At 36.5% G+C, this 14,718-nt stretch overlaps 1 protein-coding gene across 6 annotated transcripts in view; it reads left to right on the top strand.

The window, feature by feature from the left end:
- Positions 1–13,119, top strand: part of acot7 (acyl-CoA thioesterase 7) — an 87,498-nt gene extending 74,379 nt beyond the window's left edge. For all 6 annotated transcript variants that reach the window (XM_058784555.1, XM_058784557.1, XM_058784554.1 and 3 more), the window contains one exon: positions 12,722–13,119. In XM_058784555.1, the coding sequence (XP_058640538.1) occupies positions 12,722–12,820 (99 nt within the window). In that variant the 3' untranslated portion in view covers positions 12,821–13,119. The remainder of the gene's footprint in view (positions 1–12,721) is intronic.
- Positions 13,120–14,718: the final 1,599 nt, after the last annotated feature.

Below are 14,718 nucleotides of genomic sequence, written 5' to 3'. Positions count from 1 at the left end.
CTTGGTGGAGGGGAGTTATGGGCTGGGGGAGGGGTGAACAAGGCTGGTGGAGTGAAAACGCAGAGAAGTGGGGGATCATGGGATGGGTGGGACTATTGAATGGCATGCTGCACACAATGAAAGCTGCAAGGATCACCCAGACGTTCAGAGGTTTTTCGGAGTGAGCATTATGACAGGGTCTACTCAGGAAACATTTCAGAGAAATGAGAAGGAGAGCATCATGTTCTAATAAGAACAATATATGCAGTAATATTTTTGTCTTTTTTCAACAATATCTAAAGACTTTTAAAATAAGGTGAATTTACTTGGGGAGCAAAATGATGTAAAATAAGACATGTTTTAAGAGAATGTATCGTGAAATTAGTTTTCCTAACAGGAAATACACTTAAATAACAAGATATTTTCTCTTAAGACAGGTCTTAATAGCTTATATTACAAAATTTTGCATATCTGGTAAATGCATCTTGTTTTAAATGTTTAGATATTTTTTACTAAAAAACATGACAAAAATACTGATTACAAAAATGATTTTGCAGTGTAGTCACAGACTTTCTGGACCCATTAATGCATTTGACAAACACTCAGCTGGTCCATGCCACACAAAACAAGTTAAGTTACCCTAGCAACCACTGGGTTTGCAGCATGATAACTGTGTTTATTTTTAGAAACAGCGTGTGCAATAAGAGGTTAAAAGCGTGATATCACACATCAAACATGAATACAAACAGAAAAACAAGATCACTCATTACTTGGTAATGAAATTTCCAGTGCTTTCCGTGTGAAAACATACTAAGATTTAATGAATGATACATTTCTACATATGTATGTAAGCATTGCATTTGTGGCAATAGACTTAGGTAAGGACCCAATAAAAATGCATGTTCTGTCAGACAGACTCATAACACTTGGACTGAATAAAGATAAGAGTTTGAGTTAAGAACCAACGAAATAGCTGGGAATTTCTGACAGGGCCTCTTGTTGTTCCAAACCTGTATGACATTCTTTCTTCTGTGGAACTCAAAAAGAGATGTTTTGAAATGTGTTCACAATGTCCATTTTCATACAAATCATCAAGCATATGATGACAAGAGGTACCTCGAAAAAGGTATCATAACAGTAGTTCATACTGATTGTACTTTATATTCCAAATCTTTTGAAGCCATAGCCTTGTGTAGAAAACTGTACACAGCTTGTGCTTCCATATTAAAATTGGCACATAAAGATGTTTCTTTGATGAATGTATGCAGAAGATTTGTTAAAGGGGAAGATTTTCTAAAATAACAGAGCTGGCCTGGGGCACAATTTCAAGCTTCCTTAAGTCAAGTCAAGTCAAGTCAAGTCACCTTTATTTATATAGCGTCAAAGCAACTTTCCAGTATCAGAATAGGAAAATAGTGTCAATAATGTAAAATGACAAGATTAAACACTCAATTTTCAGTTAAAGGCATTTCATTATTGAATTTAGTGATGTCATCGTCCAGCTCAGTTCAGTTTAAATAGTATCTGTGCAATCATGTAGACGATATCGCTGGAAAATAAGTGTCCCCAACTAAGCAAGCCAGAGGCGAAGTGGCAAGGAACCAAAACTCCATCGGTGACAGAATGGAGAAAAAAACCTTGGGAGAAACCAGGCTCAGTCGGGGGGCCAGTTCTCCTCTGGCAAGACAAAACCAGCAGTTCAATTCCAACTGCAGCAAAGTCAGATTTTGTAAAGGACTCATTCGGTTCCCGTGGTCTTGTCCCGATGGCTGTCTAGGTGACGAGGTCCTCACTGGGGATCTGTCTCTGGGGTTCATCTAGGTGTCCTGATCTCCGCTGACGTTCAGGGCTGTAGAGGTCATCTCTAGGTGCTGATCCATCTGGAGTTTGTTTTGTTAAGCGTGCAGAACAACCACCCAATAAAGCATTACAGTAATCTAACATTGTGGTCATAAATGCATGAATTAACATTTCTGCATTTCACTTTGAGAGCATAGGTCTCAATTTAGATATACTGTATTTTTAAGATGAAAAAATGCAGTTTTACAAATGCTAGAAACGTCGCTGTCAAAGGAAAGATTGCTATCAAATAGCACACCTAGGTTCCTAACTGATGACGAAGAATTTACAGAACAGCCATCAAGTGTTAGACAGTGTTCTACGTTATTACATGTGGGGGTTTTAGGTCCGATAATTAACACCTCTGTTTTTTTTAGAATTTAGCAGTAAGAAATTACTCGTCATCCAGTTTTTTATATCGACTATGCATTCTGTTAGTTTCTCAATTTGGTGTGTTTCAACTGGGGCACAAATAAATATAGAGCTGAGTATCATCAGCATAACAGTGAAAGCTAACACCGTGTTTCCTGATGATGTTTCCTAAGGGTAACATGTAAAGCGTGAAAAGTAACGGCCCTAGTACTGAGCCTTGAGGTACTCTATACATACTGCACTTGTGATCGATATGATACCTCTTCATTCACTGCTACAAATTGATGGCGGTCAGAGAAGTACGATCTGAACCATGCTAATGCACTTCCACTAATGCCAACAAAGTTTTCTAGTTTATTCAAAAGAATGTTGTGGTCGATAGTGTCGAATGCAGCACTAAGATCCAGTAGTACTAATAGAGAGAGATACAACCACGATCAGATGACAAGAGCAGGTTATTTGTAACTCTAATGAGAGCAGTCTCAGTGCTATGAAATGGTCTAAATCCTGACTGGAAATACTCACAGATACCATTTTTCTCTAAGAAGGAAAATAATTGTGAGAATACTACCTTTTCTAGTATCTTTGACAGAAAATGGAGATTCGAGATCGGTCTGTAATTAACTAGATCTTTGGGGTCAAGTTCTGGTTTTTAATGAGAGGCTTAATAACAGCCAATTTGAAGGTTTTGGGAACATATCCTAATGACAATGACGAATTAATAGCCAAAAGAGGATCTTTGACTTCTGGAAGCACCTCTTTTAGTAGTTTAGATGGAATAGGGTCTAACATACATATTGTTGGTTTAGATGATTTAACAAGTTTATACAATTCTTCCTCTCCTATAGTTGTTACGGGGCTGACGAGACGTGAGACGTGCGGATCCATATGCAAGCTTTATTGAATCAGAGACGTGGTCAAAACAGGCAGGGTCGAACAATGGCAGACAGGTATATATAGGCAATGCAAAGAGTTATCTGAAACAGGCGTGGGTCAGGTGACAGCGAACAGTATCAAGAGGGCTAGACAAGAGAGGTAATCCAACACGTGAGCGATAGTCCAGGCAGGGGAAAACACAATCCGAAAACAGGCTAGGCTAGGCTAGGCGAGGCGAGGCGAGACTAGGAAAACTAACGGGCTCTGTAGGGCAGTGATAATGCATACAATACTCGGCAGTGACAGAAGGAAAGTCCAGGGTTTAAATAAGGTATGTGATCAGTGTGTGCGTAGGATCAGGTGTGCGTGTGATTAGTGCAATGAGTGATTGGTGACAGCTGTGATCAGTAATGGATGATGGGAATTGGAGTCCATTGTGATGTGTGGTGTGAAAGTCCATGTGGTGAACGAGTGACTGGAAGTTACAGACCAGATTCGTGACAATAGTAGAGAATGAGTGGAGTGATCCCCTGAGTGTTCCCCAGGGGATCTATAGTGATCTATATCTATCTGATGCGATACTGTAGCTGACGGCTGTATGGTTACAATTTTATCTCTGATAGTATTGATCTTGGAAGTAAAATACTTCATAAAGTCATTACTGCTGTGCTGTTGGGAAATGTCAACACCTGCTGATACTTTTTTTTTTTTTAATTTAGCCACTGTATTGAATAAATACCTGGGGTTATGTTTGTTTTCTTCTAAAAGAGACGAAAAGTAATCAGATCTAGCAGTTTTTAATGCTTTTCTGTAGGATAGGATACTTTCCCGCCAAGCAATACGAAATACCTCTAGTTTAGTTTTTCTCCAGCAGCGCTCCATTTTCCGGGTTGCTCTTTTTAGGGCGCGAATGTGCTTATTATATCACGGTGTTGGAGTATTTTCCTTAATCTTCCTTAAGCGTAAAGGAGCAACTGTATCTAAAGTGCTCGAAAAGAGAGAGTCCATAGTTTCTGTTACATCATCAAGTTTTTCTGTGCTGTTGGATATGCTGAGAAATTGAGATAAATCAGGAAGATTATTTACAAAGCAGTCTTTTGTGGTAGAAGTGATGGTTCTACCATACTTGTAGCAAGGAGTAGAATTTACAGTTTTAGCTATATGGAGTTTACACAAGACTAGATAATGATCTGAGATATCATCACTTTGCTGCAGAATTTCAATATCATTAACATCAGTTCCATGTGACAATATTAAATCTAGATTATGATTTCGACAATGAGTAGGTCCGGACACTTGTTGTCTAACCCCAATAGAGTTCAGAATGTCTAAGAATGCTGATCCTAATGCATCTTTTTCATTATTAACGTGGATATTAAAATCACCAACGATTAAGACTTTATCTGCAGCCAGCACTAACTCTGATAGAAAATCAGCAAATTCTTTAATAAAATCTGTATGGTGCCCTGGTGGCCTGTATACAGTAGCCAGTACAAACATCACAGGGGATTTATCAATAACACTTGTTTCTCTAGATAATGTTATATGAAGCACCATTACTTCAAAGTAGTTGAAGTTCAAAGCCTGCCCTCTGAGAAATACTGAGAATATTGCTATAAATTGTAGCAACACCTCCCCCTTTGCCTTTTGGACGCGGTTCATTTTTATAACAGTAATCTTGGGGGGTAGACTCGTTTAAAATAATGTATTAATCTGGTTTTAGCCAGGTTTCTGTCAAACAGAGCACATCTAGGTTATGATCAGTGATCATATCATTTACAAAAAGCACTTTCGTAGAAATTGACCTGATATTCAGTAAGCCAAGCTTTATCATTTGTTTCTCTGTATTATATACATTTTTTATTTGTTGAACGTCAATCAAATTGTTACTCTTAAATTGGTTTGGACTTTTTTTGTATTTTCTAGTTCGGGGAACAGACATAGTCTCTATAGTGTGATATCTAGGTGAAAGAGTCTCTATGTGCTGAGAATTAACTGACTTCTGTGAAGTGAAGTGGCTAGCAGACGGTCGGTTTAGCCAATCTGTCTGCTTCCTGACCTGACCTTAATAGTGCATTTATGTTCTATTTGATGCTTTATATTGTCTGGTCATTGTATTCTTTCATCTATGGAAAAGAGCAGCATGAACAATCTGCAAAACATCTTTGAAAGACATGAATATGATTAAAGGGTAGCCTAATCATTTCTATTTTTAGGTGAGCTAAATATTAGCAACTGGCGAGACCAAGATGTCATGGGTGTTCTGGCATATATCCTGGACTCTGAAAGCCACCGTCTTAAAGTCAATGAATATTTTAATCAGAGCACCTTTACAAAGTGTGATATTTTAAAACTGTCTCACCCCTGAGATAACGTGCTGTGGATTTCCAAAGAAATACGTCCAAAGAAGATACCTATGTAGTGTTTAGTTGTGCACTAACATGGAGAGGCATTCTGGGAGCAGCTGCAAAGGTCACAGAACGAAAGGTTAATTGAGACATTGTGGATCAGAGAGCTAGTTAAAGCACTTCTCTACTCTATAGCTGGATTATCAGCACAGTATAGTAAAATGTCACTTGTAAAATAAGAATAGTGATTTGATACTAGATTATTCATCAATAGGATAATGTTAAAATTTTAAGTAAGTTCTTGGCTGAATCGGAGCCATTTTGCCATTGTTATAAATGCAACAAATGTCTTATTTTCTGTTGTTTGTGTATGAGAATTGATGTAAAGATGTTTATAGATGTAAGAAATATAGATTTTGAATGGCAAGATCTAAAACAGGAAGCACACTACAATTTGGCTGAAAGCATCTACAAAATAAAGTGTAAATGGAGCCTGGACGTTAATTGGCTTAGTTAATTACGGAAATGTGCATCTATTACATTCAATGTAATACTGTAATATTGTTTTACCAGGGAAACATTTTTCCAGTGTTCTTAATAGCATAAATAGACTGCTTTTCCTTCACTCAGCTCACCATTAACCAACAGTAGAGTTGTTCTTGTTGTGCCATCAGCCAGTCTGTATTATCATGACATAATTTTCCTGTGTTTCGTGATCAGTTACATGATGCTTAAAGCATAGATAGCAGCCTTCATGTTGCATACTTCTGATTTTGCATGTGCCAGCCAAGCAACTGCCATTGAGATAAAAGCTAACCGATAGCATTCTCCTGGTGTATTGGCTATACTTGGGTAGTACTTATGTAAATACATCTACAGTAAATAGTACACCTCTGAATTACTGCAAATGTTAAAAGATTCAAAGTAGCAGCAAAACTTTAAAATGAAGAATTACTGAAAGTAAAGGTTGCTCTCTTTGTAACTAGTGTACTGTTAGGAGAAATGTTCTCTTCGTGAAAAGAAGCTACTTTGCAGCTACTAAAAAAAAAAAAAGGTGCATTTCAGGCAGACCACAGAGTGGCAGCCAGCCATCAGCTGATGTTTTAGCATTGGTTTTCTCCACTGTTTAATCTCCACAAGGTGTGGTCCAATAGATATCACTTTTGTCCCATTGCGCAAGTTCTTGACACTAGGTTAACTGGGGAGACTGGTACCATTTCTTTCTTTATTATCATTTTAAATTTAATAATAATTGTGTTATTGTGGTGGGTAGTTAAATTATTTTGTTTTTGTAAATGTCTGTGTAAAAGTCCCAAAAGACCAATTTTGACTTGGTCCTGTTTATTCTGTAAAGCCCAATAAGCATATTCATTTAAATATTACAGTTTTGTATCAGACTGCTCTAATAGTTGAATTAAAGAAGATATTATTGTTGTGAATTTTGAATAATTAGGGGTGTTTTTGTATTAATGATGTTCCAGTGTTTTTTTTTTTTTTTACTGTATGTAAACATACTAGATGGACGTCTTTGATCATTGCTCTTACGCCTCACACTTAACATGACATTCCAAAAATACGGTGCTAAAGATAAAATAAGTTTTATATTTAAAAAATAGCATCTCAGATCCTTGCCTTTATTTCTCGTTCTACTGCTTGTCTTCTATTTTTCCATTAGCATCTTTTGCATTTTCCATTTTTGAAAATGTGTCCTGTATTGGCCCTTGATTGGCATGGATCTATAAGCTAAAACAGTAGGCTTTGCAAAAAGCTACTTGCACTCTGTCATTTCCCAACATTCTGTATCATGATCTAATTTAAATTCTTTTGCAAATTGAAGTAAAGTACAAATGATGGGGACACTGCTAAGCAGTAATGCCCATCACATTAATCACAGTTGCTTGCTGACAGAACAGCACAAATGTGACCCTGGACCACAAAACCAGTCGTAAGTAACATGGGTATACAGGTGCATCTCAATAAATTAGAATATCGTGGAAAAGTTCATTTATTTCAGTAATTCAACCCAAATTGTGAAACTCGTGTATTAAATAAATTCAATGCACACAGACTGAAGTAGTTTAAGTCTTTGGTTCTTTTAATTGTGATGATTTTGGCTCACATTTAACAAAAACCCACCAATTCACTATCTCAACAAATTAGAATATGATGACATGCCAATCAGCTAATAAACTCAAAACACCTGCAAAGATTTCCTGAGCTTTCAAAATGGTCTCTCAGTTTGGTTCACTAGGCTACACAATCATGGGGAAGACTGCTGATCTGACAGTTGTCCAGAAGACAATCATTGACACCCTTCACAAGGAGGGTAAGCCACAAACATTCATTGCCAAAGAAGCTGGCTGTTCACAGAGTGCTGTATCCAAGCATGTTAACAGAAAGTTGAGTGGAAGGAAAAAGTGTGGAAGAAAAAGATGCACAACCAACCGAGAAAACCGCAGCCTTATAAGGATTGTCAAGCAAAATCGATTCAGGAATTTGGGTGAACTTCACTAGGGGTCAAGGCATCAAGAGCCACCACACACAGACGTGTCAAGGAATTTGGCTACAGTCCTCTTGTTAAGCCACTCCTGAACCACAGACAAGGTCAGAGGCGTCTTACCTGGGCTAAGGAGAAGAAGAACTGAACTGTTGCCCAGTGGTCCAAAGTCTGTGATGATTTGGGGTGCAATGTCATCTGCTGGTGTTGGTCCATTGTGTTTTTTGAAAACCAAAGTCACTGCACCCGTTTACCAAGACATTTTGGAGCACTTCATGCTTCCTTCTGCTGACCAGCTTTTTAAAGATGCTGATTTCATTTTCCAGCAGGATTTGACACCTGCCCACACTGCCAAAAGCACCAAAAGTTGATTAAATGGCCATGGTGTTGGTGTGCTTGACTGGCCAGCAAACTCACCAGACCTGAACCCCATCGAGAATCTATGAGGTATTGTCAAGAGGAAAATGAGAAACAAGACACCAAAAAATGCAGATGAGCTGAAGGCCACTGTCAAAGAAACCTAGACTTCCATACCACCTCAGCAGTGCCACAAACTGATCACCTCCATGCCACACTGAATTGAGGCAGTAATTAAAGCAAAAGGAGCCCCTACCAAGTATTGAGTACATATACAGTAAATGAACATACTTTCCAGAAGGCCAACAATTCATTAAAAATGTTTTGTTTTATTGGTCTTATGAAGTATTCTAATTTGTTAAATGTGAGCCAAAATCATCACAATTAAAAGAACCAAAGACTTAAACTACTTCAGTCTGTGTGCATTGAATTTATTTAATACACGATTTTCACAATTTGAGTTGAATTACTGAAATAAATGAACTTTTCCACGACATTCTAATTTATTGAGATGCACCTGTATTTGCAGAAATAGCCAACAATACATTGTATGGGTCAAAATTATAGATTTTTCTTTTATGCCAAAAATCATTAGGACATTAAGTAAAGATCATGTTCCATGAAGATATTTTGTAAATTTCCTAACATAAATATATCAAAACTTAATTTTTGAATAGTAATATGCATTGCTAAGGACTTCATTTGGACAAAAGGCGATTTTCTCAATATTTAGATTTTTTTTGCGCCCTCAGATTCCAGATTTTCAGATAGTTGAATCTCAGCCAAATATTGTCTTATTATCCTAACAAACCATACATCAATGGAAAACTTGTTTATTCAGCTTTCAGATTATTTATACATTTAAATATACATATAAATTATGTATAAATCAATTTCCAAAAATTTACCTTTATGACTGGTTTCGAAAAGCTGTATCGAAAGCTGGTATATTAGGAGCTGATTATTTGCCTTCATGTTGCATAACAATGGCACTTCACTGCAGTTGTGTCAGCCAAAGGGCTTTAAGTGTAATTTGTGTAATTTAAGTTCAAGTGAAAAGTGAAAAGGGCTTAGGCACTGCTGCAAGAGAGACTCTGTCCCAAACCACATTTGTTTCCTTCATTAATAGGCAGACTCTTCAGCTCAAGTTTTCTACAGCTTATGTGTTTTTGATGGACAATGTTAATGGAATAGATCACCCCCACACAAAATTGTCATTATCTACTCACCCTCGTACCTTTCTAAACCAATATGCTGTTATTTTTCCATGGAACACAACAAGAGAATTGTTTAAAGATCCCTTAAATCAGCTCTTTTCCATACAACAATAAACATACTGCAAATTGCAAATTGCTTCTGGCTCCTTTTGTGTGGCTTTAGAAGATGGGCTACTCTACCTTAACCCAATTTTATGCTTTTTGGAGTTTTTGTTCATTTTGGAGCAGTACAAAAAAAGTACAGTAATGTCGAAATTAACTAGTTTTATTCAAGCCATAATGTTACTCAACTTTTTCATATTAAGTTGCACCAACTAAAGTATTTTTAAGGTCGAACCAGAAAGAAATAACTATGTTAGGTAGCAACAGCACATTTTCACTTTCAGCTGTGTTGAAGGTGAAGGCCAGGTTATTGTTACTCGTCTAAAACATGCTTTATTAAGTAATAGGCTCGTATGTGCATGGCTGAAGAAACTTTGGGTGTCTAATGTAATGTTCATTATGGATTCATATTCATAATGGATTCAATTTCAGCGTTGACTGTCTGCTGATAAATTGTTTGCAGTGACAGTTGAGATAGTGACAGATGTTATTCAGATAATCCACTTATTAGAAATGCAAGTCTTGATTACACACATTGCTTAGTCAATGTAAAGTACGTATATTGCTCTATCTGCTGAGAGCTTCATTAAGGAGGCAGATCTGATGTAATAGTCTGACTTTGCTGTGCTTTTGTGGGCCATTGCAAATTAAATGTTTGCCAAAAGCTTGGTCAAGTCAGCCGTGAGTGAGATCTACCAATTCATACCATTTTCAGATTTCTCTATGATGTCCTGTCTGTTTATAAGCTACAATACTGTTTTGTTTTTTACGTTTTTCATTATTATGTTTAAATTTACATTAATAAATTTATTACATTAATAATACATTTACAGTCCTTTTCCTCATGGAGGCCTGACCAATTACATACTACTAATTTTAATTTGGTAATCCCATTGCGAGTGTGCGGTCTCATTGTAAATACTGTATATCAAATCATGCCAACTTTCTTCAGCATCCATATTGGCTATTTCCATTTGCAACTACTGCTGTTTTTTCTAAATTGTATGATGTTTCACACTCTGGTGGTTTCTGCTGGAGCAATCACTGTGGTCTTCTGCCAGTCAGTCTTTCTGTGACTGAGGCACTGAGCTTCCCTCCAGCTTAATTTAATTTGTTCAAGACAAGCACTGCTGCCATGGCCCGTGTCTTTTCCTGGCCTCATCATGAGCCTTGAGCAACAGGACAGTCACTGACCCAGCCAGGACTTCCTTCAAGGTCACATGATGTTGTTTTCAGATAGAAATTACAGGGAGAGCTGTTGTTTTGCCTTTGTTGCAAGAAACAGCGTTCACATACAAGTTTCATTAGTTAAACCAGGTTATTACAGAGCTTTATGGAATATTTCATTCTTGTTCGCAAGTCAACAGTCAAAGATGTTTCTTTAATGAAAGCCAGAATTGCCACTTAAATCAAATAAAAATAAGTGCAATAGTTCATATGCTCGCCGTTAAACTGGGTCACCTCAGAAGCATAAAATGAGCCTCAACATCAGCAGCCCTGTGAAGTTTAGTGTATCTGCTTGAGCTTATATAACCTCGCTGTGGATATGCATCCTATATCTGTGATCCTCATTTGTGCACATGCCCTCATCAGCCAGGCTGCTTCAGTTGTCACTGCACAGTTTGTTCCCTAAGGTTGGCCGCCATCTGCCACTGCCGCGCATGACTAGCTGGTGACCTATAGCCAATGATAAGAATAGCCATGGTGTAGTGTGCAGCTGCAAGATGAAGCCTAACGTCAACTGACATCCTGCTATCTCATGCAGTATTGTTGTTTGTCCGTGATGAAGCTGTGCTCCCAAAGCAAACATCTTTTGTCTTGTTTTAGATCTCCAAGAAATTATATGCAACTGGCAAATTCACTCATGACCTTACTTAAATGAACACATCATTTTTCCACAAATTAGATCAAACAAAAAAAAAAAACAAGAATTCGAAAATATACTGTTGTTATCCATTTTCCCATAACTTTGCAAACCTGCATCTGACATGACGAGAAGATTTCTATCCAATAGAGAGTCTAAACGTCACCGACCGACCGACCTTTCGGCTGAACTGAAAGAACATAAATTTTACATTAAAATGTAAAATTTATGTTCTTTCAGTTTAGCCGAAAGGTCGGTCAGTGACGTTTAGACTCTGTATTGGATAGAAATCTTCTCGTCATGTGAATTTGCATTCATACTCAGAAGAATGTGCATTTGCGGTCTCTTGAGTTTGCATGTGTGTGAATGAAAGGGCCACTTATAATGTTAGTGATGGGTTTTTTTTATGCCAAAATAATTTTCATCATTTTATGCCAAAATAACTGTCATAGTCCTAATTTTTGAACATGACCCTCAGACCCATTTAATTAAACTTGTAGGTGTAGAAGCCATTTTCAATCAAGAATTCCTAGTAAATTTCACAAATAATTAAAAAACTAAACATGACATTTTTAAGTAGAAAGACTGTAAACAAAGACTTTATTGCATTGCAGCAGGTTTTCTGTCAGACCCCCATCCTTTAATAATAGATTCTTTGCACTCTTTAAGTAATGTTTGTTAACATTAATTAATGTATTACGTCACAAACAAACTCACAATAAGCATTATATTTTACAGCATTCATTAATCTTTGTTAGTTCATAAAATCCAATTGTTTATTGTTTGTAAGTTCACAGTGCATAAACTTTTAATGCATGTTGAAATTCACACATTCAAACAACATCATAGTTTTTGAATAGATGGACATGGCATGTGAAAATGACAGATTCCATAGTGATGTTTTTACAGACACCCAGTATCAATTAGACATCGATACAGTCCAGCCAGACTGGCAGTGATGTAAAGACAAAATGTTAACATGTTTCCACCAGTAAAGTTCTCTTGTGGTTACTTTTGCATTATTTATTGTGAAGTACAGCAAGATGAACACATCTACAACTTTCACTGCAGTTGACAGGATGTTTAATGCTCAGGTGGGAGAACATAAAATGAGGAAGTGCTTGTGTGAACATATTCTGATAACGTTCTTAACACTTCAGTGGTTTTCCATGATATGTGTATGACCTTCAAAAGGGCAGGGTTTCCAGGACACCACGATATCCATCTTCACTGTGCTTGTGTGTAAAATGTGTCTTTTATCTTCTTGCAGCTGGAAGGTGAAGAGGAGCAGAAGCGGTTTGAAGAAGGGAAAGCACGTTACCTGCAGAACAAGACAAAGAGACTCGCTGATAAGGGGCATCAACAATAACTTTTACCATGCAAACACCATATTGTCTTGTAGAAGAAAATTCTTGAATAATTGAGCCTCAACGGACAACATACTGTATTGAGAACCTCTGCTTTATCCTACATGTAGCTCACTGAATAGAAAGAAAAATATTTAGGTTTATTTGACTTGTCTAAGTTTACCAAAGCACTTTGTGTGTATATGTATCTCAAGTGAAACAAAAAAGCAAAATATATATTTATGTTTTATTGTAACGACTTATTTGTGAAATGTGCAGAACTGTATTATGCACTAATAAAAGCCTGCTAATGCAGCTCCAACTGGTTTACAGTGACATATCTGTTCAGTGTACCGTAATCCTGGATCGACAGAATGTTACAACCTAATTGCTTTTGTGACAGACATACTGATAGATAAGCAGACAGACATCTGTGTACCAGTTCACTATTATTGCCAGAGAGAGAAAGATCATAAATTAGCTCGGGATGCTACTTACTTCTCCTTGTGCCAGATTTATATCGAGGTGGGAGTTTTTTCTGCTATCAAGTGAATTATTCTGAGCTGGGAAGATTTATAAAAGGCTTGTTAGTTTTTTTCTTGCTTTGATGTGCAAAACCGTAAATCTTTTCAAAAGTGACTTAGACAAATAATAGCGCTCGTCTCCCCAATAAGCCACACGAAGGTGATACAAGTATTTATGCTGAAATTTATACTTAAGTTATTTGCTCATAAATAGCTCCAAATTGCATATTTCTGTGCAGTTGTATTGTGTGTGATCCCTTCATGATTTCATTTATTAATTTCAGTTTATTTATCATAAGGATAGCTCAGTAAAGAAACACAGTCTTTCATTTGACTATATTACAGATATAGTTTGTTTTTTCTGACACATGATGCTATCATTTTGTTAAAACACTACTAAAGTTACATCTTATTTTGTGATGTTGTTACAATGTAATTACAGTAAGTGTGTAATTAGTAACCACAAATACTTGCTATAGTTTGGTTTGAGGTTAGTTGCTTTTAAATATCTACTTTTATTACTATAGAAAATACTAAAATGCTCAAACTGGAGTTAGGCTGATATAAAAGTAAACCTCAAATGATTATTGATAGAAAATAAAGAATGTTCACGCTATCTAAAATGTGTAATGTACAAACAATGTTAAATCTAAATTTTGCAGGCTAAATGGTGAATGTCCTTTATCACGGCCTCTGTGTTCTGCCATAAGCTAATGATTTACTGTTGTAAATGTGGAGGGGGCATCTTCTGTCATTAATGGAATGTACTCCATAGAATAGTTCAAAATAGTTCTGCAAGCAACCAAAGTAAACAACTAGAACTTGTCCATATAAAAACTGGAAGCCTGTTATCATAATTTGTACAGTATATCTAGTCATGCCAAATTTAGTCCAAAGTAGGGAAAGTGGCGTTTATACTGGGTTGAACTCTGTTCTCATGGGAGTACATGGAAAGACATAGGGATGAACAAGGAATTTATTTTAGCTGGGAAACTGCACCATGTGACAGATGGAAGTGAGTGACATTATTTAAATTGTCTGTAATCTTGTTTTATATTTTAATATTATCTTAGTCTAAGACAATGGAATACTATTTTACTGTATACTAGTTTAATGGAATACTAGTTTGCTGTACTATTCATGAATTGTTTAATACATTTTTAGTGTTAATCAATGATTTGTTTGATTAGAGAAAGGCTCAGTCATTAAAAGCTTCTAATACATGTTTGCCTAACAGAATAATTCAGGATGATTTTAAATTGGTAATTGGTTTAAATTGGTAGGATTCCCTCTGTTCTTGTTAGTTTGCAGTTAAAGCTCTTTTTTTCACAAAATTTTTTAATGATTATATCAATAATTGCAGTTAAAGTCAACTGATAATGTTTACATTTTCTAAA

This window comes from Onychostoma macrolepis, chromosome 08 (assembly GCF_012432095.1).
Source record: "Onychostoma macrolepis isolate SWU-2019 chromosome 08, ASM1243209v1, whole genome shotgun sequence".
Classification (NCBI taxonomy): Eukaryota; Metazoa; Chordata; class Actinopteri; order Cypriniformes; family Cyprinidae; genus Onychostoma; species Onychostoma macrolepis.
The sequence above is the reverse complement of the archived record's forward strand: the minus strand, read 5'-3'. Positions and strand labels throughout refer to the sequence as shown.